At 48.0% G+C, this 26,595-nt stretch overlaps 1 protein-coding gene across 4 annotated transcripts in view; it reads left to right on the forward strand.

Moving 5' to 3' along the window:
- The first annotated feature begins 1,779 nt into the window (after nucleotides 1-1,779).
- bcor (BCL6 corepressor) overlaps nucleotides 1,780-26,595 on the forward strand; it is a 42,260-nt gene continuing 17,444 nt past the window's right edge. Inside the window, exons 1-9 of one of the 4 annotated variants that reach the window (XM_055031563.1) lie at nucleotides 1,780-2,244; nucleotides 2,398-2,479; nucleotides 2,640-2,771; nucleotides 15,072-15,153; nucleotides 16,151-19,279; nucleotides 21,841-21,897; nucleotides 22,464-22,635; nucleotides 23,620-23,907; nucleotides 25,806-26,084. In XM_055031563.1, the coding sequence (XP_054887538.1) occupies nucleotides 15,151-15,153; nucleotides 16,151-19,279; nucleotides 21,841-21,897; nucleotides 22,464-22,635; nucleotides 23,620-23,907; nucleotides 25,806-26,084 (3,928 nt within the window). In that variant the 5' untranslated portion in view covers nucleotides 1,780-2,244; nucleotides 2,398-2,479; nucleotides 2,640-2,771; nucleotides 15,072-15,150. Of the gene's footprint in view, nucleotides 2,772-15,071; nucleotides 15,154-16,150; nucleotides 19,280-21,840; nucleotides 21,898-22,463; nucleotides 22,636-23,619; nucleotides 23,908-25,805; nucleotides 26,085-26,595 lie in introns of all 4 variants that reach the window. The other 3 variants (XM_055031562.1, XM_055031561.1, XM_055031564.1) reach the window with 3 other exon arrangements.

Genomic DNA, 26,595 nt, shown 5'->3' on the forward strand with positions numbered 1-26,595 from the left:
ATTGCTTTTACATATTTTACTATTGAACGATCAGAATGTTGATAGTTTCGACATTTCAGCCTTGTGTTTGTATGTGTGTGTCGTTAAACTGCTAACTAGTCAATAATAATCCAGACACAATCGCCAGTAGAAGAAATACCCTTATTTCCACAATTACTTTTTACTGTTTCCTGATTTATTACAACATAGAGAACTTATATTTTTGGTTAATCAGTTCAACATTTGAACATATCATTCTATACAGAGTGATATATTTCAAGTTAATCTTGATGATTATTGTTTATAAGCCGAACAAAAATCCAAAATTCTGATTTCATGAAAACAATAAAAAATATATTGGGATAAAGGAAATAATAGCAATGTTCTGTACACTGTCTTTAAGTAGTATTCCCCATGAGTCACTGCATCAGTGCTGCGTAGCATGGACCTGATCGAGGTATTTAAAGATGGCGGCCTCGCGGTCATCTGTGTTGTTGCCTCTGGTGCAACTCACCTTCCTCACGACAATGCTCCGCAGATGCTCTGCCGGGATGTAGGTCAGAGCAGCGTGTGCTGCTCACTCGAGCACAGCGACACCGTAGCCAAATATAGCAGGTACTAGTACTTCTGGCAAGTGCCAAGTTCTGCTGGAAAAAATAAAATCAGCATCTCCATAAGACTTGTCAGCAAGGGGAGGCATGAAGTGCTCTAGAATGTCCCGGTCAACAACAAGACGATGACACGGCTGGAACTCAAGCGGCTCGGCGTCTGTGGCGCTCCGCTCGTCCTCGACGTTGATTTCAAATTGAATTCAAACGAACCTGCTTCCATCTGTTAAAGAGGACTTTGGTCCACTCAGCAACAGTCCAGTCCATTTCTCACCTCGGTCCAGGTGACATTCTTGGCACGTTGCCTCCTATTCAGGTCGTTCTTCGTGGGAAGAGAACGTGACCTTTACTCTCCACGTTTACGGGTCCGGCTGCAGTCCACAGTTTGAACGTTTGTAATTCATTCTTTAACGGGTCTCACTTCCAAATGCCCTGAATGCTTGTTCACCTTAACATATCACTTTTTTTTCCTTTCACTAAACTTTCCATCAATGTGGCGGGAAGGAGTGGAGAGTGCACTACAAGATGAAAAGCCAGCTTTTTAAATATGCAGGTCAAATCATCACATTTCTTAAAAATAATATCATATTGTTATTGGTGTAATCTACAATTTCTCAGAAACTGCATTTTTTTGAGAGGGGGGATTTGTATTTCTGTAGCGAGTCTATATCATATATTAATTTCACTTTTTAAATTCAATTACCGGAATTAATTAACATGTCGATGACGTCCTAATTAGAATAGACGGGCCTGCAATGTGAATTGAGATTAGGGACCCCCAAACTAAATCCTGCTCGGAGCTCCATGCAGTCACGGGCCAGATATATTTGTCACATAGCCAAAAATAAATAAATAAATAAATGAATAAATAAATGAATAAATAAATACTAATGTAGAAAAAAAAACACGGAGATTTGACGCTGCTTTCTAACCTCACGTCGTCTTTCATATTTCGGTTCTATTTTCTATCAAATGATCCACGTGCCTCATTTGCCACCTAATGTGTGTTAAAACCCAGCCGAGCGCTCTTTAGGGCTTTTCAGCGGAGCCTTCTCGGTGTGTGTGCTTCTCTCTGAGCGAGTGGTTGTGTGTGTCTCCGTGTGCGCGCGCAGCCAGTGCCGTGCGCTGGAGGCTTATGGTAATTGCGGTCTCCCGACTGGCCTTCTGGGTAGAGTCTGCGCGAGTGGGAGTGGAAGCGAGTCGCTCAGTCTCGGCAGCGTTCATCCATTCTCTCTCGCTCTCTCTCTCTTTCTCTGTGCGTGTGTGTGTGTGTGTGTGTGTGCGTTTGTGCGCGTTTGTGCGCTCGCGTGTGTGTGGGCGGCACTCCCCGTAATCACACAGCTCTGTGTGCGTCCTCGGTGCGAACCGAGGGGCTCCCGACACGGGCTGTTCTCTGCCACTCTGGAAGCGAAAAGAGGATCGGAGCGAGAAAGTGGAGGAGAAGAAGAAGAAAAAGGGGGGAGAGAAAAGAGAAACTACGCGGGACAGACTCCCCTCCGAAGCCGCCTTCTTGTCGCACGGATTCCGCTGTTTTGGAAGCAGGGAGGGCGGGGGACGCGCGGAGCGGAGCGGAGCGCAGCGACGCAAAGCGGGAGGAAAAGGGGCTTTTTCCGAGCACGGCGTGCTCCGTTCAGACCCAACATGGCGCTGCTGCGAGGTACGGACGAGCTGATTTAATTTCTCCGCCGAGCTCACCTCACCACCTGTGTCCTCTGAGCGGCTCGGATCGAACAGTTTTTTTTTTCTTTCTTTCTTTCTGACTGGTCGGATCCTCTTTTGTGGATTTTTTTCCCCTCTTTCTTTCTTTCAGGATTTCCCCCCTCCGTCTCTCCGTGTCGGCGCAGGATCTTTTTGTAGCTCTATGGAAGCTCCTAAAAAGTCCGCTTGAAATAGTGAGTGAAGGATGAGAGTCGGCTGTAGACAATAGGACACACATTGAGGGGTTTATTTGTAAGATTTGCCTCGTTCCGTGACAAGTGGATAACCTGTTAGACACTTTTTTTATTCTTTATTTTTTTTCTCCTCCTCCTGGCCGGGATCGTCTGTCTCCAGCAGACAGGAGCGGAACCGGGGGCCAGTCTACGTATACGTCCACGCACTGGGAGACAAAAAAAAAAAAAAAAAAAAAAAAAACAGGACAAAAGACTTGAATCGGACACTACGGAACTTGCACCATTTAAACAGGTGAGCCGAAAACAAAAGACTAATCTGAATGTGTTTTATTTCCCCATCACCATGTGTGAAATCCCCCTTTTTCCGGACCCCCGGAAAAAGAGAAAAAAAGAAAAAAAAAACAAAGAAAAACAACAAACGTGCTCCGCTTATATATATATATATATATATATATATATATATATATATATATATATATATATATATATATATATATATATATATATATATATATATATATATATATATATATAATTTGTGTCCGTAACGGTTTTGGCTGTTTTACATGCTTCAGTGTGATTTTCCCGGGAAGAAGAAATGAAACAAAACAACACAAAACAAAACAAAAAAGACCCAGACTGGCTGCTGATCGCGATGATGTGCGCAGGGACTGTGGGAGAGGATCGGACCACTTCTAAGAATAGCGCATAGGGTGGTCTTTGTGCGTTTCGGCGGGGCAGCGGCATGTGGTTGATAAACAACGCGCACACACCGCACACACACACGCGCGCGCGCACACCCCGCACACACAAGCAAGCGCACGCACGCACGCACGCACGCACACACACACACACACACACACACACACACACACACACACACACACACACACACACACACACACAGCCTGCGCTCCCAGCGTCCTGTCAGCCGGACGGAGGTGAGAAGGACGTCCCAGAGATTAGCGAACTTGAAAGTGGCGCCGTCCTTGGTTGGTGTTGGTGACGGCGGTGCCTGCTCGGGGTTTTCGCACCCCGTTGTGTGTGCGTGTCTGTATGTGTGTGTGTGTGTGTGTTCGCGTGCGCGCGCGTGTGTTTGTGTGTATGCGTGTGTGTGAGAGAGAGAGACAGAGAGACAGTCTGCCTGCGAGTGCTCGTGCGCGCACACGGAGCTTCTGCGCTAAACAAGGTTACAGGAATCCAGCCTCGCCCTGTACCAAAGGCAGCGCGAGTGCCGCTCCGATGAGACAGTCCGGTTCAGTTGGAGGGCATCCCCCGCGGCGTGTGCGCCCCTGCTGCCCCTACTGCCCCCGTTGCCCCCTTCTGCCGCTGCTGCTGTCACCGCACGGCGTGGAGGTGTTGGGGGTGGGGGGGAGGTTAACAGGGGGGAGGGGGGCTTTGTTTAGATAGATCGGCCCCTCATCAGTCCCAGAGGTAGTGTGAGGCGTGTGTAGTTGTGGACCGCTCACCTTCCTGTCTATATAAGTTGATGGAAACCGCTCTGGCTGCGTGCCGCCTGCCCCCCACCCCCACCCCCTCCCCCTCTCCTCTCAGCGTGTCTCGCAGGTGTTCTCGGGTCTGACTTTGCGCTGCAGCGTGTTGTTTCTCTTCCCCTCCTTTTCCGCACGCAATCTCGCCCCGAGTGGAGGATTAATGGACCCCCCCACACACACACACACATACACACACACACACCGCCACCCCAACCCCTACATTCTCCACAGGATCCCCGGAGCTCCGATGCGCGGTTCTTCTTACTCTTTATATCCAAACAACCTACTTTCCAAACAGCCATTTATCACTGCCACTATAATTTCCCTAATTGCTTGGTGAGTTTCGCGTTGTTTCCACACCAGTCTCGTTTTAAATTATCCTTTTTTTTTCTTTTTTTTTTTTTGTCGCCGCGGAGCGCATCTTGCAGCCTGAAGTTGCAGTTTAATTGAAATAAGAGCCGCAGGGCTTGTTGGATGCGTTCCAAACTGAGAGTTTAAAGCTCATCTGCAGGCAACGCAGACTGCGTTCCGACGATATCGTTAAGCAGGGGATCTTTTTTTTTTTTTTTTTTTCCTTCTTCTTAATTTCTCTTTCTGGATCGGAGTCCCGGTCCAATAATTAAGGGGACGCTCTGCTCTGCTCGGCTCTCCTCTCCTCACAGGGAGATCGATGCGCTCCCATATTGGCTGGCTTCGGCTCGCTGACTGATTTTAGCAGCGACAGAAATACCTCTTCATCCTTCCCGGCGGCCAAACTGCGCAGATTAGACCGTATAGCCTGTATGGAACATCGCGCATATAACGCGCGAACAGATTGGAGTAGCAGGATCAGGACCTCGCGTTTATGGGACGTTTCCAAGGAGCAGAGAAGAGGGGGGAGGGGAGAGGGGGCAGGTGGTGGTGGTGGGGGATTAACTAGTGGGGGTGGGGGTGTGGAGGCTACTTCAGTGGGCTTTGATGCAGAAAGAGAGCTTTGTTGTGTGCGGATTAAACCGCGGTCTTAAACCTACCAACCCAGACTTTTCAGTACAAAAAAATCAAACTGACTCTAGACATAGTTCCTGACCTATAGAACGTGGCACCACCGGACCTTTCTAGTTATTTTAGATGTGAATCAGTTTTTCATCAAGATAAAGCGTACTAAACGTGCCCTTGATGATATCTCTGTACTACAGTTCTTTCTCTCGTCTTGCCCGTTTTTAACGAAATCCCCCCTGTCAGGGATGTGTACTTGTACCCCGCACGTTTGAATTTCAGGAGAAGTTGGCAGCAATGAAACAAAGAGAAGATTGATTGTCTGGTGGGGGAGGGGTGTGGGGGGTGCGTGGGCATATCGGAAAAGATATGGATCTGGTCTCAAATCCTAAATCTATCGACTCTCGTGCCTCACGTGACGTCATCAGCCCGGACTCACCTAAATCGGAATTCGGTGTTGAGTTCGTCCCCGCTTCGCTTTTAAATGTCCTTGCGTTTTGTGCAGCTTGGCTCAGAAACCCATCCTTTTGTCACGCACTCTGTTTTCTTAGTGGAAATACAGCGCGCGCCATCCCGCAGCGTGTTTCATTGGCGACGTAAACGTCGCCCGGGAACCGGGAGGCTTTGTGGTAAAACAAAGAACGCGCTTCAGTCCGAAGTTGCACACTTTAATTTGAACTCCCATTGTCTTGCGTGCAGCAGCCCAATTATCAGTTTTCCGCCACCTACAAAGCGCATGTTCAATCACCTTCCATTGGAGCAAACCTTAAATAAATAAATAAATAAATAAATAAATAAATAAATAAATAAATAAATAAATAAATAAACTCACACGGGCTCACGCTGTGGACGCCCCAGAGCACAACTCTTCTCGTTTTGTGTGGGCCGAGTTTATTTTTAGCGCGGGGCCCTGTCGGACTGTTTTTGCGCGTCATTTTTCCACTGCGCGCGCTGTGAAAGTCGGCGCGGGGACTGAGCTGTTCTCCAGGTGCTGGAGCACCGACGGGGAGGGCTGCTTTTTTACTTTCTATATCATTTCATTTCTCTCCCCCTGTCACGCGTTCGGGGAGCTCTAGCAACCCCTGCCGTGAACGGCGACTCTGATCACGCAGATACACGTTTGTCAGGTTTCATTTTGGTTCTACTCTGGATGACGAGGAATCTTCACAGATCGCGCTCACCTGTCCGTATCCTCAAAGTTTAGCTTGATGGGAGCTCGTCTTAATGGATAAATTTTTTTTTGAGGGGGGGGTCAGAAAAGGGGAGGATACAGTTTCCAAGCAGCTTGTTGGATTTGCATGGTTGAGGGGAGGGGGGGGATTAAAAGAATCACCTGAAGGCAGTTCCAGCTCGGCTCCTGCTGCTGGGTGTGGGAGGGAGGGCTCATTGTCATGGTGAGTGATGTGTGACAGTGGTTGTGTCAGCGTGGTGCTCCGCGAGGACCTGCTGCGTTAAAGAGAATGGGAACAACCACACCGCCTCCATTCTAAACCCATTAGCCTCCTGTTTGTCCCCGTTTTTTCTAATCTGGGATCAATAGGGACCACGGCGGGGGGAAAATTACGCACGGGGAGAGTGCGTCGATACAATCACGGAACGGCTTTTTGCTTATCAAACCCATTGTGTTAGAATGGGTGGGCGGGAGGCGGGGGGCGGGGGGCGGGGGGACGGGAATAAATTAGTTTAAAAGAACAACCGATGTTCTGTTTTATATCCAGACGGAGTTAGGAGGCTTGTTTTTTTTTCTTTTTCTTTTTTTTCTCTTTTTTTATTGTTGCCGTGCTTCTCTCTTCTCCTTCACTCACGCTTGGATATAAAACAACAGTCTCGCCGCTGCCGGCGCTGCGCTGCGCTGAGCTGCGCTGTGCCGCGCTGCGCTGCCGAGTCGAGATGCGTGTGAACAAAAGCAGAGGCGCGACAGAGAGCCGCGGTGAGATCGGTTTTCCAGGCGCTGCGCTGCTCCCGGAGGAGACGTCACGGTTTGATTGAAGCTATGCTCCGTGTTGGCCTCCCGGGACTTGGCGATGAAACAGGAGAACCTTCCCCCCCCCCCCCCCCACCTCCACCCCCTCCTTCCTTCCTCCCCCACACAAAGCCCTCAATCTCCCTCCTCTTCCCTCCCTCCCTCCCTCCCTCCTCCCTCCCTCCCTCTCTCGGCGCTCCACAAAGCTTTTTGTTTCGACGAGGTCTGGAGCGCACGGGTCACTTCCCCGCAGAGATGTGTCGGGGCCCCCAGCGCTGCTGTTTTCACCCATCGCACTGGGAGCAGGGAGCCAGAGCGCATTATTCACGAACACAGCGGCGCTGTGGCATTTCCAGATCGGAAAATACAGACGCGCATGAATTTTTGTTGTCACCCCTCCCTCCCCCCTTCCTCCCTCCACCGCCACCCCAAATTAATGCGTTAAAACAAAAGCCCGAAGATGAATTCCGGCCTGAATTCTTTAAGAAAATCGGACAATCTGACGCATTATGAAAAACTGAAACCTTTAATTTCCGTGCCATGTTTCTTTGCTGTCAGAGTGATCTGTTTAGATCGTCCTGAAACCCCTCACCTCACAAGATCTAAAGGATTTAGAGGGTCTGGGTTTGTGGTGGACATGGAGGAAGGCTGATTCTGTACAATCTGAGCCATTTCATCTTCTTTGGAGTGACCCAGTCGAACCTATTTTCCCTTTTCTAGCAGAGGCCTACTTGTATTTGAAAATGTCCTGGTACTTCAAAGAGTTCTTGGTGCTTTGTACTCCAACAAGATTCTTTGTGGCCTTTGGAAGAGAAGCGACCCCACAGCATCATAGATCCTCTCCTGTGCATAAATAAAGTGCAGAAGTGTTTGTCGTTCAGTCCTATTTCTCTCGTTACTGAAACACGCGGTTGCAGTTGAAGTTGACCTTTGCGTACTGAATGTTTGCGTTTGTGATGGTAGGCCTCTTCAAAATGCCTATATGTGGGTGGATTAGGTTTTATGGATGCTATTTAGACTTGGTGACCCTGACGGTGCCAGCAATTGTCCAGCAGTGAGCTCTGGACAGGTTTTCTACTTCACTCCTTGCCACTTGTCGTTACTTTGGGGTGGTTAATTCATACCCCAAAGTAACTCAAGAAAGTCCTGGTTTACTAACCAGAAGAAGGTAGAAGAAACTGATCTACTCAAAAGACTAAACAGGCAATGCAGGATTTTGGTTAAACTAGTCTTTAAAGAGACTGTTTTGTGCCACCGTGAACCTTTGCCAAAGGCCGATTGTTTCTTAAAGGAACAAACGTGCTTCAAATTAAAGGTTGGCTTTTTCAAAACACGTTCATCAAAGCCGCTACTGCCAACAAATCTGTCCGTGTCTGTCAATTTAAGTCGACCTTCAAAATGTTAAGTTCTTCCCTTCTTAATCCTGGCACCAGAAGGAAGATTTGTTGTTGTTGTTGTTGTTGTTGTTGAGAAATGCCAGCTGCAGGGATTGGATGTGAGGAGACTACAAAGGCTGTAAAGAGAAAACCCAAACCTCCCCCGAAGATTGCGCTTGGCTTCACCGGCCTCGCTGTGGCCTATCGGAAGATTGATTTGGCAGAAGAGCGCTGATGACATGCATACCTCCTCTCCTCTGAAGCCCGTGCAGGCTCAGTCTTGATCAAGGCTCCTGGTTTGTTTTTAGACCTCGGTGCCTCGGGCATCGCTGACGAAACCCCACGGATTTTTCTTTTTTTTTTTTTTTTTGGCAGCGCAGTGGGGAGGTAGCCAGAGGAGTTTATTGCACCACGGAGCCTTCAAAGCAGGAATGCGCTATCTGCCGTTTGGCTGGAGTTCATGTTGGCTGCAAAGCTTTTGACCTGCCGTTCTGGGGCCTTTTTTTTCCCACCACAGAGTCAATAGTCTACCTATAGGGCTCATTTCAGAATGGATTAAGTCTACCTGTTTTTGGCTTGAGCATCAGAAACATGGTGTGCCGGGCTTTCATTTGTTATTTCAACCAACAATAAAGCCACCCAGAACTTTTCTCCCTCTCTGATCCTAATCACCCCCAAACCTTTTAAGGTGCGTGTTCACCGCAGCAACGTTTTCCAGAATATAGGGCAGTTGTGTGCGTGTTTGCTTTTTTTTTTTTTTTCCTGTTTTCGCTACAGAAACCAGGGCTAAATCCCATAACCAGGGCAGAAAACCTTTGAAAACAGCTCCGTCAGAGAGGCAGCACTTTTTGAATGCATCTGCCCCGAACTATGAATGGAGTTGTTTTGCCCCGACTGTTCTCACTTTCACGTTTTGAACAACCAAGCTGCTTATGTAAATTACTTCTGTAATGACTGGCGATACAACTTGGGGAAATGTCCCTCCTGCTCGAAAGGTCTGGCCACCTCCCACGACAAAACGTCTCCAGAAAAGGTTCGGGGTGATTAAACCGACAACTACCTTCCTATTTGGCTGTTCTCATCGAGCGAGTGTTTGCCCTGATAATGACTTTTCTAACTGTTTCCTGTGCTCAAAAGGACCCAGAAAAGTAGTCTAGTTCCTGAAGAATAGATTGACCCTTTGAGTTTAGAAAGTATTCATCCGCCACTTTGCTTAATATATGTCGGGTGTCACATGGAAGTATTGTTCCTATGAGGCCAACTTCTGGGGGGGGGGGGGGGGGGGGAGCGTCAAACAAGCTCCGGTAAATGCCGGACGACTTGTGCATGCGCATCTCTATTACAATCGTGTCCTTTGGTGGCATAAAGAGCCATTTAGTCCCCCATTTGGCCCGCGATGAATAGAGCCAGTTCAGTGGCCGCCACCCGGGCCCCTGTGACAGCACCAGGGGTGGAGGCGGTGCGACGGGAGAGCGCACAATGTCTCCGTTGTTGTCGACCGTGACGTCGAGGGGCAGGGATTGAACCGAGCACCGACTTGCATGCGGCTGTGCAGCGGGCTCCCGGGGAGGACGCATGCAAGCGGCCCCCCTCACTTGTTTACAACTGGCTCGCTAATAATGTGACAGTTGAAGAGCCGCCGCCATCTCCCTCCAGCTTCTCCCGCTCCGTGCGTGGTGCGCGCGCGTGTGAGTGTGGACGCGCTCAACCCCCCGCCCCTCCTCTCTCTCTCTCTCTCTCTCTCTCTCTCTCTCTCTCTCTCTCTCTCTCTCTCTCTCTCTCTCTCTCTCTCTCTCTCTCTCTCTCTCTCTCTCTTTTTTTTTTTGTTGGCCCCTCTGAGCTCCCATCTAAAATGAGTAACAGCTTGTCAACTTTTCACAGGGTCTTCATTGTGACGATCAGTCGGACCATTTGGCACGCGTCAGCCTGATAATCAATAACAATTAAAATTGTGCCGGCGTTCTGTGCGCCTGAGCTCTTTTGCTCATTGTGATGCTGGGTGTCGGTGCTGGTGAGCGTGTGGCCCGAGGCGGAGGGCAGTTCGCAGCCAGGCGGCACTTCTGCCCCTCGCTCCTGTTGTATTTTCCTCAGATTTGTTCCCCACTGCTTTCCGTTTTGTTCACCTGCAGCGGCGTGCGCGAGGTTCCCTTTTCTCTCGTGCGCCCGTGTGTGTTTGCGCGCGCGCGGCCGTGCTCGCGTTTAATCCGTGTTTATCCTCACCCCACCCTCGTCGCTGCGGAGATTATCCTGCGTCACAGTGCTTTTTTTTTTTTTTCAGAGCTGATCGGAGCTCTGCGCTTCGGAGAGCCTGCTGGCAGCGCTCCAAGGACAAAGAGCGAGAGGGCGCGCGCAGTTAGACCTACATTCCCCGGTCTGCCGTTATTCTAACGAGCTTTAAAACAGGACACGGCAAAACGCTGCTCGTTTGCTGCTTATTTCACTCCGCTTATGCATTCCACTTGGCGACCAGATCCGCCAGTATAAAGATAAATAAGGCTCTAAATTGTGGATCGCATGCATGAGCTGTAAGCGCGCGCGCGCGGGCGCTGTGCAGGGGACACACAAAGGGCCTCAGCCATGCAGGAGGAGATGATAAGCGGAGCCCGGTGTTTGTTTTTGTTTCCACACCGCGGGTCACTGAGAGTTCAAGGCGCTGTCACCAGAAGGAAGAGACAAAGAAAAATAAGCATTGTGTTTTTGCCTTCCTTTCCTTCTTTCTTTTAATCTGTCAGTTTTGAACTTATCGTCTTCAACGAGAATCGGCGCAGAAATCCGAACCTAATTACGTCCATAAAGGCTGCTGAATGCTGCAGACCCCCCCTGTTACTTCCCTCAAACCGCCTCTTCCTCCTCCTCCTCCCGCTGTTGCTGCATGCTGCTGCCGGCCGCGCAGTGACGGATTGGTTGGCCCTCGGGAGTTGTTTGTTGCCCCAAACTATTCTTAGCTGCAGGGATGGGCGTCGACGCGCTCCCGTTTCCTCCCTCCTCATCCCCCCCCACCCACACCCCTTCATCTCAGGTCGCTCCTTCCTCCCCCGTCCGCTCCACTCGCGGCGCGGTATTATGTTCGGATTTGGACCCAGAAAAATCCTCAGCCACCAGACTCGCTGGCTTCTAACTGCAGGCCCGTTTGATATTTGACACCCTCTGCAGGCCCGCAGCTCCGTCTCCTTCGCAGCCTTTGCAGGCTCCACATTATTGACGCGAATGTTTGCGGGTCAAGATTTCCCTACAAAAACCCCGCGTTGCTCAAATGATCGACAAAATAAGTTGGACGCTTTAAATAAAAAATGGCTTGCGTTTAAGCTTGGTGATAAATTTAAAGAAAAAAGAAAAAACAACAGCACTTGTATTGCGCATGCTGTTAAATTTGTTCTTCACTCAAAGTTTGGGTTAAATAGGACATTATTTTAGATCACTTCATTTGTCTTTGTAGTTAATCATAGTTAATCATATGACGATTACATTTTTTTAGCTCAGAAATGTCGCCACGACTCCAATAAATAACAGGCGCCAATAAGAGGACCAGTTATTTCAGTTTGATGAGGGCAATAAGAGTCATCTGGCAGGTTTAATTACATTGAGTAATGCACCAGGCTATTTTTTTACGGGAATTTATGTCAAGAGTTCGAGGAAATACTTAGATGAAATGAATATTTATTACAAATTATACGGTTCAAGTTTGTTTACAGGTAAAAAAAAAAAAAAAACATAATAATTTGCATAATAAAAGTAGGAAATGACGAAACAGCAAAGTGTCAGTTCGGGTACTGAAAGTGTGGGGCAACTACTAAATGGTGGCGTTCCCTTCACAACGGGAACGGCACTGTAGCACCACGGGCCGTTTTCTAGCTGCCTTGGCGAAGGATTACGATGGAGCTTATGACTCCAATAAATAACACAGGAAGTCAGGAAGTCGCTTATTTTGGTTTGATCAGGCGATCCAGTCTGCCATATTCCATAAATGCCCCAAATCGAGATCAAAATCAACATGAAAGAGAGCGGGATACTGTGAAATTTAAAATATGTGATGAATTAGCATCTTTCTAACTTAAAATCAATGCGACTTGTAGCGGGGTGGGGGGGGGAGGAGTAAACACTGAGAAGGACAAACCAATATGCAAAGGTTACACGACAACGCAGTTTATTTTCAGGCTTGGCACGGTGAAAGGAACGAACCGACCCAAAGCCTTCATGCCTGCAGCTTTCCATTTCCAAACCATATAAATTTGCACATTATAGATGTTACATCATCATCTGTCAAAGCGGGACACGTCGCTGCAGAGAAAGTCACGGTCGGAAATGGAACAGATGACACCAGAAAGTTTCCCCCTCCCCTTCTGATTAATATTTGTATTCTTCTGTGCTTTTGATTATTGTTATTGTTTGTTGTTGTTGTTGTTGTTGTTGTTTTTTAACCACAACTTCGCTAAATCGAAAGAAGGAACAAAAATAAGCGAATGGCTGAAGGTTCAGTTTAGATTTTGATTGATTCATGGTGCTCTGCGCAGACTTGTCAGCGCATGAGGAGCCGCTGCCTGCCAGACTCAGACACAGAGAGAAAGTGTGTGCATGTGACGCTTCACGCACGCAGCACAGGAAACGGGAGAGAGAGAGAGAGAGAGAGAGAGAGAGAGAGAGAGAGAGAGAGAGAAGAGAGAGAGAGAGAGAGAGAGAGAGAGAGGGAGGGAGAGAAAGAGAGAAAGAGCGAGAGAGCGAGGTGATTTCTCAACAGCGTCTGCGCTTTCGGAACGGAGCCGAAACGCACACGTGGCCCCGCGCACACGTTCATCCCGCGCCAGAAAAACTCACGCACGCACGACCGCGCGCGCACAGCTCCGTTTCGGTTCCGTCAGATGCGGATGTTGTTGAAGCAGAACGGACCGACCAGAGCTGCTGGGTGAGGAGAAGGAGGGGGTGGGAATGTAGAAGCGGAGGAGGAGGAGGGCCCCCCTCCCTCTCTCTCTCTCTCTCTCTCTCTCTCTCTCTCTCTCTCTCTCTCTCTCTCTCTCTCTCTCTCGGCAGGCTGATTAATGTGCTCCGGGTCACCGCAATAAAAAAAAGTGGTGTGCCAGCGGCGCGGCAGCGAGGCGTTTCACCGCGATGATCGAGGAGCCGAGCTTCTCTGCTGCTCTCAGCTCCGGAGAGCTCCGCGGAAGGCTCACTCTTTCTATTTAAAGCAATTGCTGCCTCTCGCTTTGCTCCCGTGGAGGCTCTTCCAACCGGACTGCCGTGCAGAAATACCCACAAACTGAAGGTAGCGTTCAGACGCTGAGCTCAGGGGGAGCTGCACTTTCCAGATCTCCTCGCTGCTGTTTTCCGTGAAGCCTGTAGAAATTTGGCAAACCACCGAGGGTGTGAAGATGTCACTTAAAGGCTCATAACTGTTCAGTAATCCTGCGGTTTTGTCACTTACCAGATTTATGAGTAACTAATTGCTGTCTTTTCCACGGGAATTTCTTCTTTCTGTTTTTTTAAAGTTGGAAGTATGGCTCCCTGCCCAGGGCGGCAAGAGATTTAGCTGCTGAGATGAACCTGAAATCAAACAAATCTATACTTTTCATAATTGCGTCATTTTGGTTCTTTTCAAAGCTACCTTCAACATATTTCCCCAATCTTTTACCGCTTGCAGTTCTTGGCGAAATCTTGGTAGAAATCAGATCTTTCACATCAGAGCCCCAAGTAGGATGGAAGTTAGTGTCCAGTAAAAGCTTGAGTGGTGCATTGCTAAAGTGCACAGATGTTGGAGGCATAACAAGCAAAAGTGGATTGATGTTTGAGTAGAGAACTGCCACTGATCTGTCCCAACCCCCAATCTCCAGTTTGCTCTCCCTCCCATGAAAACGTGTCAACCTTTTATCAACTTACAAGGACACCTTTCAGCAAATGTTTGTCCATCTTACCACATCAAGGCAAATACAGACGAGGAAAAGGGGAATCTTTCCACTGCAGTCTCGTCAGTCTGTGCAAATCTAAACAGTGTGAGTGAAGTCACAGGTTCAGGGAGCCAGTTGTGGAACTTATTTCAGAAATATGTAGGAATATATAATCAATTTTCTCTGGACTTGTTTCAGAACATACAACAATACTCATGAAATTCAAGCTCATACAAACTTCAGGATTCAGGGACATTTATTTGTGCCTTGATGGGTTTCTTTTTTTTTTCTTCTCTTGCATTTTTTCTTTGAACAAAAGTCTTTTCACTTAAATCTTCATCCCGTTTTCTTGCTACGCTGTTTCAGCCGTAGTTTATTCCCTTCTATATGTGGCTTCTTTTCTCCGACATGCTCTCCCCCCGTGCGTGTTCTGGTGCGAGGGTATTGTTGATCTCCGGCTCTGTGTTGGCGGGTGGTAAATGGGCTCCCGCCGAAGTGCTCTGCGATGCATAATCTTCCCTCGCTCTGCTGGCTGAGGCAGCCGAGAGAGCAGGTCAAAGAGGGCACAGAGAAACCGGTGTGTGTGAGGGGACGTGACTGAATAGACGTGGCCCCGCAGGGCTCGGCGAGCAAGCCCCGCTTGGGGGACGGTGGGAGGTGGTGGTGGGGGCGGGCGCTATAAGGATGAAGGGGTGTTGATGGATGGGAGGGGTCAGAGCTATTGTGGCTGTCCGCTTTGCATTTTCACCCCGTCATGTTTCACTGTTTTTGGAATGAAGCTCGAGTACAACACACTGTCTGTCTGAGATTTTACGACATTTAAGTGGCGGTGTCGTGGAACTGCGTCTGCGGTGTGTTCATGTGGCAGAGCCAAGGCGCTGACTGCTAACTGTTTGCTCATCTCCACAGGGCAACATCTGTTCGTGATGTCGATGCTGAGACACAAACTGACCTGGCACTAAGACGAGGAAACGACATCACACAAAATATGGCAAGTTCCTGTGGTTGTCATTTGTCACTTTCAGAACAAAATACATGGTTAAGGTCGGATGGTGTAAGTCTGAACGGACCGCATGTAAAAAAAAAATAAAAAAATAAATAAAATAAATATATAACATATATATATATATGTATTATATATATTATATTTATATTATATATAAATTTGCCTGATTTGTAAAAAGGAAAACCCATAGAAGCAGTCATGCACTTTTTAAAAAAAATTATTTAATGCAAGAATTGTCTTTTTTTTTCCAAATATATAATATTTTAATATATAATATTTTAATCCTTTTTATATTTAAAGTTACTAGCCAGACTCACTAAAGTAAATTAATCAGATTCACATTAAATATAGTAAGTCATTTATAAAACATGTCATAATTAGTTCCTCTATTTATTTTAATATAAAATCTGCCCTCATAAAAGCAAGCACATGTCTCTGTTGATAGTACTAAAGGCATGAAGAGTCTGAACAGAGTTCATTTCCTACATCCCAATTTTTTCTTGTTTTTCCTTTCTTATTTGTGTCTTTAATCACATTATTTCATTCTGAGATGTTTACTGTACAGCTGCAAGAAAACATTTGAGCTTTTTGCATTTAGCATTGCATGGACTTCAACATTTCTAAATTTGTAACCTCAAAAATTTGAGTCCAAGAAATGAAAACTAATTTCTGAAGAGAACAAGAAAATGCCTGGAATGGGACTGAAAGCTTCTGAATCTATGTAGAAGTCTCTCAGAAGTCACTGGTTGCCAGTAGAGCTTCCTGATGCTAGGTGGTGGACTCCATTCTCCTCCCAAATGCAAACAGCAGCATTGCATTAATGCTTTCTAAGAGAGTATTTTAGGAAATCCTTCATTGAAAAGCCATCCTTCATTACAGCTGTGTTTAAGGTGCATTTGCTACTGGAATAAAAACCTTTCACTAATAGCAGCTGCCAGTGATTAAACTCGACTAAATGCATTTTTTTCTTTCTTTCTTTCAGGTGGATGCAAGGTTGACGCCCCTGGCTGCGATGGGGCTTGACCGAAGCACTCTGATACACGACAGCCTCCGTCTCCATGGTGGGGTCGTATACCCAGGGATCAGAACCCTCCCAGCGGAGAAGAGCAGAGAGACACCCACCCTCCCACTCGCCTACAGTAGGGATGGTCTCCCAGAGCTAATTTACAAACCCGACAGCCCTCTGGACAGTCGTAAGCCTGCAAATGGTTACCAGAGCCTCTATAAGGGAACCCACCCAAGCCTTCACAAGCCTGTGCTGGTTACTGGAGCTGAGGGCCTTGGCTTGGAACGGCGAGTAGGGCCCGGAGAAAAAGTGTCAGAGCTGGGGCTGGCTGGAGCGGGTGGCAGCTACCTCCGCATGCCTTTGCTGAGCCCCTACCCGGAAGCAGGCATGTATTCCTTTATGGACACCTCCAAGTATGCTGCTTTGAACATATACAAAGCGTCCCTGCTCACCCAACCTAGCCCCTACCTTCCCCAGCACCTGCCCTACCCACCCCTGTGTGCAGCCCAGGGGGCCAATGTTACATCTGCTGCAGCTGTTTCTGCTGCTGAGAGGCTGTACTATATGCCTCCCTACCCTCCATCTCCCATTTCTTCTCCTCTGGTGGCCCCTCCCATGAGGATTCCTGCGGTCACAGTGACCCCCACTTCGCTGGTACACTGCCAAGACAAAGGACTCGGTGTTACATCTCCATTTTCTCAGCAGCTTCATCAACCCTCTCCTCATCCTCAGCACCATCAGGCAGCCATGGAACGAGACCGTTCTCCGAGCAGGAGCAGCAGACCAAGCAGACCTCCATCCAGGAAGGGCACAACCAACAATAGCACCAGTAGTACCAGCACCAGTGGCACCACTGTCGGGAGTAATAGTCTGCCTGCTGATTCTTCCCACATGTCCTCCCGCCTCCCCCAGCCTCCCTCTCTGCCTGCTCTCCTTGACAAAGCACTGGATTTGCAAAGGCCAGTTGCCAGAATAGGACAACCATCCGCCTCTTCTGCAGCTTCAATAGTTGCATCCTCTGCCGCTACGCAGTCCATTGCTCACCCTTTTTCTATTAGCAGCATGGCATCAGAGCAGGCCTCCTCTGCCAGACCCAGCCCTCACAAACCCAGGTCACGAGATGGGACCTCTGAGAACAGAGGTGCAGGAGTGGAAAAAGTTTGCAGCAGGTCTCCTTCTTTAGTCAATTTTGAGAGGCCAGCTAACCAATCTCAACCAACCAAAGACTCTGCAGAGAAGCCTCTGGATTTGTCAGGAAGAATGATTGAGTATGGGCTGCCTGCCAATGGTTTCTCAGTTAAGATGGACTCTGTGTCATCTGGCACCCGTTATGGACTTCCCTCCGGTCGAGAGCTTCTAAATGAAAATGTATCCCTCTCCCCTTCCTCCCATCCTCATTCTGTGGTCTGCAGCACTTCTTCAAAGGTCTCAGAGAGACCAGAAATGATCAGCACTTTACACTCATCATGGGTTGTACCAAGCCCTTCTCCCTCACATGCACAGCACACGTCGGGTTTGCCACCCTCTCCGAGGTCAAATGCAGACCTGGGCCTTTCACAAGCCAAAGGCACCTCGCCCTCTGTCATCAAGAACAAGGGTCTAGAGAGGGTTCTCCCTCAGCAGCGAAGCTCATCCTGTCCAAGGATTGGAGAGTCCAACCTCAGTGTTCCTTCCTCTCAACACTCTGGCTGCTCTTTGATCAGCTCCAGGGCTCTTTCCCCGAAACCTAACGGTGAATGGGTGAAGCACAGCCCCAGCCAGTCAGCACATCACAGAGAGGGAACAGAGAAGTCTGCTCAGACTAATAAGAGAAGTGAACAAACTCCAGACCTGTCATCGTACAAGAGGCCATGTTTGGAGAATGGTCACCCTCCTCCCCACCTTTTTCTTCCTCAAAGTGAAGCTTATTTGAACCACAGCTTGGCTTATGCTAACAGATATCTGCAGTACCCCATCCCTGATGGCTTGGCGCTACACTCCGTCCCAATTTCAGGGAAAGGCCCAGTGTACCCTAACCCTGTTCTGCTTGGCAACAACGGCCTTTACCCACCCCACTTGGCTGGAAAACACCCTTTAACCTACTCAAATCTCCCAGCTGGTCCGGGCACAGAATACCTCACTTATAACTCACAGGAGATGGTCCATCCGCTGATGCAGACACTCTCTGACAGCAAGCTGACAGACAGGGCAGATGCAACACTAAAACCCCGGGGACAAGACAGACCACGGGGAGCTGTCGAAGAAGGCGGGAGCCACAGAGATCACAGTGCTGGGAAAGAGACAGGCGAAGGCAACCAAATGAAGCATGATAGGGAGGTAGGCGTGCAAGGACAGGGTGGCAGTCAAAGCAAAAACCTCCCCTCATCAGTGGCGTCCAGAGAAAAGATTGTCTGCATTGACCTTGTACACTCAGACACAGATATTGAGTCTACCCCAACAGTCTACAAACAGCCTTCTGCTGAGACTAGCAACAAGGGGAACCAAAATGAATGTCATAGCAGTCAAAACCTGACAAACACTGACAGTGAAACTAAACACGAAGCACATCTAAGCCACTCTGGACCGACCCCCAACCTGAAGGTGAACAACACTGATGGGCAGCAAGAAGCTGTATTTGGTAAAGGAAAGATTCCCCAGGAAACACCCTGTCTTGTCGAGGTATCAAGGACATCCCAGAGCAGACCAGAGCTCTCTGATGCAGAAGAGAGCACAGAGGAAAGTAGCCCCAGCCCAGACCCTGGGGATCAAGATCAGAGCACTTTACGCTGTGCCCGTACCTCAGGGGAGCGAAGCTCTGGTAAGGACAAAAGAGATGGGGGCTGCTGCGCTCCTCTGGCACAGCACAATACAAATGCAGTAAAGGAGTGTGAGAGGGAGGCTGAAAAAGAGGACAATATCGTTGATCTTGGGGAGTCCCAAGCAGAGGGAGATGATGAAGAGGAGGAGGACGAAGGTACCCAGGCTTCATCTAAAAACTCTCGTAGGTCCAGCTTGGCCAAACGGATCGCAAACTCCTCTGGCTACGTTGGCGACCGCTTTAAATGCGTCACCACAGAGCTGTACGCTGACTCTAGTCAACTGAGCCGCGAGCAGAGAGCATTGCAGGTAAGTCCACAAGTTTATCTTTACACCACAGACTGTATTGGGTTGTTGTCATGTCATGACCAGACATTTCAGACTTAAATGTTTAACCACATGAGAATAAACATTCAAGGGCCACTGCCTTCATTCCCTTTGCCTGTTGAGCAAACCTTGCATGAACTTTGCAAACTTTGTATTTACGGCCCTGTAGAGAATAAATAGTCATGCTACTGTCTTGGCCACTGGTTTGATCTTCCCCCTTTAGTTTATCATTGGCTTGATTTCAGGCACTCTTTCAGGGATTGTCGGTTCAAAGTTTAAACAGGACCGCCATTTTTGTATGTTGATTACCGAGCAGCCATCGTAAAGGTTACTCTGTGTGTGTTTGTGACTCCGTACGTGCCTCTCCTTGTGTGACTGCCTTCAGGCTAAAGCATGTAGTGCTGACTGTGCTCTAGACAGTGGATTCAGAGCATGACCGTGACAACCTCAAAGATCACATCGCCTTTGGCTGTACTTAACCCCAAGTTTAGGAGACATAGGGTTCTTGCAAGATGCTTAACAACCAACAACTGCCAATTTGGGGGCTTGTTTAAAGCCGTGGTTCTCAAACTTTAGCCTAAGTGGAAATTGTGGTGCTTTGACTGTCTTTGATGGTTCGCTGATTTAAAAAAGCAACAACAAAAAAAAAAAACATATATATAGTATATTAATATTCATTTAGTAAATATGAGCAAACTTCTTATACAGTTTCATTTACCTCTGAAGTCAAAACCTGGAACCTGAGATGATTTAGTCATTGATTTGCCCAGTGATCAGGATAACTTACATTATCAAATATTGTAGCAAATATTGTTCACAAAAAAAGAAACATAGTACAGATCGTGAGAAAGAGTTGATAAGCTACAAATACTCAAAAGTACAAATAAAGAAAGGTTTGTATGCCGGACAGCCTTATTAAAATTAGTAGTTTGGGTAGGTGAGAAACTTGACTTTCACACAAAGAATGACCATGTCTGTGGACTTTTCTGTGAATTTGTCTTCAGATTGCGATGTTAGAACTTCTGAGCAAAAATGAAATGTTGATTGAAATGTAGTTTAAAAACACCCATTGGTTGCGTGACACTTGGAAACCTTCATATTTACTGAAGTGGTACTTGAAGTAAAAAGCTTGAGAACCACTGCTCTAAAGCTCTCTGCATGCCCCCTGTCTGCCAATCACAGCCCTCCCCCTAATCCCACCTTCTCGTTGGCCTGAGCTGCCCTGCCTGGTCTCTCCAAGGCCATAATCCTCCTCGACCCACTGGTTGACATGCCTCCTAACATGCATCAGATGACCTGTATAGATGTAAAATCGGAACTCATCCACCATCATCTAGGCACACAGATTAAGTTACGTGTTTTAAGCAGTTGTCTCTGGAGTTTCATGTGCTCAGAAACACAAAGAGAGTATTTTTGTTATTATCCACTGGCTCTGAGGCAGATACCGTAATAGGTTGCTCATGTCTGTCTATGTCGCGAATGCATTCGAGAAAACGTGGTTTTGTCTGTGTCATGCTTTTTAATTCACAGCTGCAACAAAGCTATCAGACTTTGCATTTCTGGGAATGTGAAAACAAAGTGATGGCAAAACTGATTTTGTGTTCCCAATTGTGGTAATGTTCAATCTAGAGATGCACCAATCAACTGGTCGCTTTAATGCGCTTCTTCAGGCTTAGTACAATTCAAATTGATGTATGAAGTGCTATGCAAAAGTATTCCCAACGCAAGTATTCGTATGATTTTGTGAGGCTAAAACCACAAACTGAACCGTGTCTTCTTGGGTTTTACATAAATTTTCGGTTTAACACGTTGAGGAAGGTGCTCTGGTCAGATGACGGGCAAAACTCGATTAGCGCAAACTAACCCTGAACTCGTTGTCCCCATGGTGAAATATGATGGCACCAGCATCATGGTGAAGGAGACTGTTTCTAACTGGCAGAGGAAAACTGGTTAGAGTTAATGGGAGGCTGGATGGAACTAATTACTGGACGAAAATCTGTTTGAGGTTAATCTTCCAGGGGAACAATGACCCCGAACGTACGGCCAGAACTACGAGATATCGGAGCATATCTATGTGTTTGTCGTGGCCAAGTTAAAGCTCAGACCTAAATCAAATGAGCAAATCATGTAATGTGACACAACGGGGTAGTAATCCTTTTGCGAGGCGCTTTAAATTTGCACTTGAATCTAAGACCGGGGCCTTGATAAATGGGCTGCAGTGTTCTTCTTCAGCAGGTCAGACCTTCAAGAAACCTGAAAATCGGTACGGGCTTAGAAAAGTCCGATTGGTGCATCTCTACTTGTTTTTTTTTCTCTCTCTCTCTAATTTGTGATCAGTTTGCTTCAGAAATGACCTGATGGCTTTGATGCACATTTGATTGACCTGTTGAGTCACTTTACTTTGTGTCATTATGTGGGACTGTGGCTGCTTATTTATGTGTGAAGAATTATGTGGAGAAACAAATTCATTTAAGAAAATAAAAATAAAAAAAAAAGATGAAATGCTGGACAGATATATTGAGCCCCCCATTCTAATTGCTTAGATGGAAGTCTTATCACAAGAGGAGAGTAATATAAGCCAACCTGCAGCTAACTGGGAGGTCAGTTCTTTACATTTCTTATCACATCTGTCTCCGACAGGCTCTGTCTCCTTTTGTACTCTGTACCGCTGCACACTCCTTCTTTTTGCCTCCCTTCTTTCCTCTCTCTTTTCTCCCCCCCCCCCCCCCCCCCCACCCCTTCTCATCTCCCCTCTCTCTGCCTCAGGGCTTAGATGTATATGTTTCCAAGCCATGTTTATGTTTCAGGAAAGGGAGATGCCAGGACTTTAAGGCCCAGAGCGCATGGACTCACAGTGGCTGCAGTAGTCTAACCTGTGTCTTGATGCCATGCTTGTGATTTATCTGTCTTCCCCCCTTTTTTGTCTTTGTGTGTGTTTGTGTGCGTACGTGGGTTTAATTTATTTCTTTGGCATTTTCTTTCATATTAAGACAATGTAATTGCTGACGCAATATTTGCTTCTATAGCTGTTGAGGCCAGATTGAGGCTTAGAGAGGTGTGTGTGTTTGTGACGTGGGCAGATGAGTGGTTTTCATGGGTTTTCTCTGCTTCTTTTCCTCTTTTTTTTTTTTCTTTTTTGTTTTGTTGTGTGTTTGTGTGCGCACAGCGGGCAATGATGCGGTTCTCCGAGCTGGAGCTGAAGGAGAAGGAGGGCGGCGGCGGCGGTTTGTGCGTTTCTGCCTCGGTGGCGGCAGCAGGACGGGAGCTGGCAGACGGCCAGCGCAGAGAGAGAGCGCTGGAGCACTGCCAGCACACCACCAGGCAGGCAGAGAGGGAGGGTGAGTAATGCACGCACACACACACACACACACACACATATATATATATATGTAAGAGGACAAGTCGCGATCATAAAGTGAGTCATGCAAACAATAGGTACGCGTGCACACTTGCAGCAAAAGCTGAGGCAAAACTGGGGTCATTCTTAAAAAGAAAAAAAAAAGATGCTCTCTCCTGCAAAAACACGCAGCAACTCTCGCATAAACCGGGCGTGTGGAAGGGAAAAGGCGAGGGGGGAGTTTTTATTTTCAAGAAGCCTTTTGTGCTTATCTGCGCAGAGAGAGAGAGAGAGAAATAGAGAGAGAGAGCGGGGAAGGCAAGAGAGGAGAAGGAGGGGCAGAGATTGCGTGAGTGAAAGCAGGGGGAGTTAGCGGGTGAAAGCGGATGGGAGAGCGCAACGGAAAGAGGAGGCGAGGGGGAGGGAGCTGGCGGGGGTGCAGAGGTGAGGGAGGGTAGTTACGTTGGCCAGGAGCCCAGCTGTGTGTTGGAGCAAGGCCGCGGCTGACGTGTGAGCCTAATTATGGCACGGAGAGGGAGACGGAGAGAGGGAGTCGAGGAGAAATGGAGGTGGGGAGAGGGGGGGGGGGGATAGAGTCACGCTCTGTGTGAGAAGGGCGTGGCTCGGTCATGCCGTGGGGGAGGACAGAGAGAGGGAGAGAAGGGATGTCTTTCCTCTGTGCTGGAAGTGCAAGGAACCATCAGGCCCCGCTGGCTCTGCTCCGCTCCGCTCGCATCAGATTAAAAAGTCTTTACCCCATCAAAGTTTTACTGCCTGTCTTTAAAGCAGAATAAAAGCTGGCTGGTGTTTAACCGCCACTCTCCCGCTCGTCGATCCCTCACATCTTCCCGCCCCACCCGTCGGTTTCCCCTGCCCGCTCTCGGTCTGTCTGGTTTGTGGTCTGTCTGCATTCCTGGGGTCCCCTTTCATGTTTTTTTTCCCCTCCGTCTAACCCTGCTCTTCCGTCCCGCTCTGCTCTGTTCAGGTGTCCGTCTGCTGTACGCCAACAACAGAGTTCCGGTTCTCCAGAGGTGCGTGGCGCCGAGGGACCTCGTGTCCCCGGGTCACCGGGCTCAAGACGGAGCCAGGAAAGCGGCGACGAGAGAGTCTGAGGAGGGACTGTGCATGCCTCCCACTCTGACGCCATCAAAGGAGTTCCTGGAGGAAAAGGTCGGCCTGGGCTTCGGAGCTGCCAGAAAACGCCCGCTCATCAAGGAAGAGCAGGACGACTCGGAGGAAGGGGAGCGGGAGAAGAGAGCCAAGCTTTCTACTGGTGAGAACTTCAGAAACGTGCCGTCTCACTCGCACTTCCACCTCCCATTTCTTTCTGTCTCCTTTTGCTGCAACTTTGATACTCCAGGCTTTTTCCCTGTTTGAAAAAATAATAATAAAAAATAAATAAATCAATAAATAAATCAATCCTGCCTTGAAGCTACAAGGCAGACTTTTCTGTAAATTCAATCAAAGTCACATTAGATCCAGTCTGTCATAGTGAGTTTTTTTCTGTTTGTTTTGCTGGTGATATGGCTCTCTGCCCAGGGTGGCACATTCTCCAAGGCTCTTCAGTGAAATTAAGAAATGTGTCAGACTCAATGATAAGCATGTGGAGAATCTTTTGTCAATAAAAACAAAATCTGCGGTGGTTTCTGAAATGGGCGATACGGCTCAGTGCCCAGGGCAGCATGACTTTAGGGGCGACCAAGCGCTTAAAAGCAATTCATTTTTTAACTAATTAATTTTGTTTTATTTTTACGCTATTTGTCAGTTAGGTTCCAAATGCTTACTTATTGCGTGGCCAATAAAAACTGAACCCGCACCTCGTATGCACTTTGTTAGTATTGCGTTAAGTTCCTGTCTGGTTTCCATCTTCCGATTCTGTGTTTCAGGAAGCAGCTGTTTACAATTTTTTTCCGTTTTTTTTTTTTTTTCTCCAAATCTGCCCGACAAGCTCTTGTATACTTAATCAAAATCATATTGTCTGTCGAATATTGAACAATCACAGTTGGCTTGCTTACTTTTGTCTTGTAAATTTACTGTAAACCACAATTTATCTACATTCCTAAAACATTCCATTACTTCCTGATGAGAAAAGGAATAGTCACTGTTTTGTTTTTTGTTTTTACTTTTCTGTAATTACCTGCTTTTAATCGCATTCGCCCTTCTCGAGCAACTTGCATAAATAAGGCTGCAGCAAAACATTCAAAGTGAATGTGACCGACCCCCCTGAATGTAAAATTTTGCAATTTGAGAAAAAAAAAAATCTCCGGTTAGTTTGAGACGGAAGTCAAATAAATTTGTCAGGATGTCTCAAAAGTTCCCCTTCTGTCACATTTTTTTTTTTTTTTACAAATGCGGTCTGAACAGCTTGATTCCTGTGCCTCTTGTGACGCAATCGACACACGAGTAAACATAGCTGAGTTACCTGGGAGCCCGCAAAAAAAGCTTTGTAAAATTTCACAGTGGAACCCAAAACTTTCTTATCATTCTGTGTTTTTAAAGTCGTCGTATGTTTGATGGTTGAAAAAAAAATAAAAAAAATAGACCACTGGATACCGTCTTTAACCCCAGCACCACCACCCGCCCCCTCCTCTTCCCACTCACTGTCATGCGCTTCGCTCTGTGTGGCAGCCTGCTCCGAGGGGCGTTTAATCCTCCTTCCCTTTGAGCGGAGAGCGCGCAAGAGAAGCGAGGAAGAGGGACAGCCATTCTTTCTCGCTTCTCTTTCAGCTCTGCTGTTCCTCCGCTGTGCTTACCCGCCCTCTTCAAAGCTGCTCTTTTTTTTCCCTTTCTCTTTTCATCTCGCTTTTTTTTTCTGCCTCATCTGTTTGGGTTTCCTTTTTTTTTTTTTCCTTTTTCGTCTGGCATGCAGTATCGTGCTTGCTCTCCTCGGCACTGGCAGACAAGTCAAACACCCATCCCTTGTGAATTTCGGATTGGAGCAGCCAGACTCGGCTTCTTTGGTCTTTATTGGTTTGTTTCTCCCTCGTTTCTTTCCTCCACTCCTCTGTCTGTCGTCCTTCTTCCCTCCCTCCCTTCCTTCCTGCATGAATATTAAACACGAGGCTCACATCGTTGTCATTAATGCTGTTTTGCTGGCACTCTTGAGCTCGCGTGCAGCACTGCTCAAGGCGCTTGCAAGGCGAGACTGAACGACGCACGTTTTGTCGGCAGATGAGTGCGAGCAGGCCAGTCCCGACGAAGATGACGACGATGACGAGGTGCGAAAGCTCAAAGTCCGCATTGAGCTCAAGGGGCTGCGCCTCAGCAAGCCCGCGGCGTCACCCGACGGCTCCCAGTTCAAGCAGGAGAGGCCCTGGCCCCTGCCTCGCACGGGAAACCCGGCACAGACTCCGCGGGAGCGCAAGATCCGGGCGGCCGAGCCCGAGGACCGGGCCGCGGCGCAGAGGAACGACATCAACAGGAAGTGGGGCTGCGAGAAGCTACCTAATGGTAAGAGCGAACCACCAGACGCGCTAACCGCCGCCTTTTATTCTCCGAGTTCAGCTAGGGTAACGGAAATCTATCTTTGGCTCACGTTTCACTTTCTTGTTGAGCAGGCTGTCTTTAGGGGATTTCCCGAGAGCAGTCAGAGAGGCAGGGGGTGTGGGAGCGGTGGGGCAGAGGAAACGGCTCGGGGGACTCTTCCTCCTGCCAGCCAGAAGGGTTGAAGGGGTCTGGGGACCACAGGCTGAAATGTACAAGCCACAACCCCCCTCCACACACACACACACACACACACACACACACTCTTTATTAAATGTTCAACTGGTCTGCGTCAAGCTCTGTGAGGAGGATGAAAGGGAGGAAGTGGTCGGCGGAGATGCGCAGGTGCGCTGTGACTAATGTGTGATCAGAGATTTTTTTTTTTTCCTCTCGAGACCAGTCAGTCACAAGAAGCACTGAATGGGGGATTTATTGGTGCGTGCTGTTGGAGGGGATGGCTGTTCTCATTATAACTGAG

This window comes from Poeciliopsis prolifica, unplaced genomic scaffold (genome assembly GCF_027474105.1).
Source record: "Poeciliopsis prolifica strain line A6 unplaced genomic scaffold, Auburn_PproV2 SCAFFOLD007, whole genome shotgun sequence".
NCBI classification, from domain to species: Eukaryota; Metazoa; Chordata; class Actinopteri; order Cyprinodontiformes; family Poeciliidae; genus Poeciliopsis; species Poeciliopsis prolifica.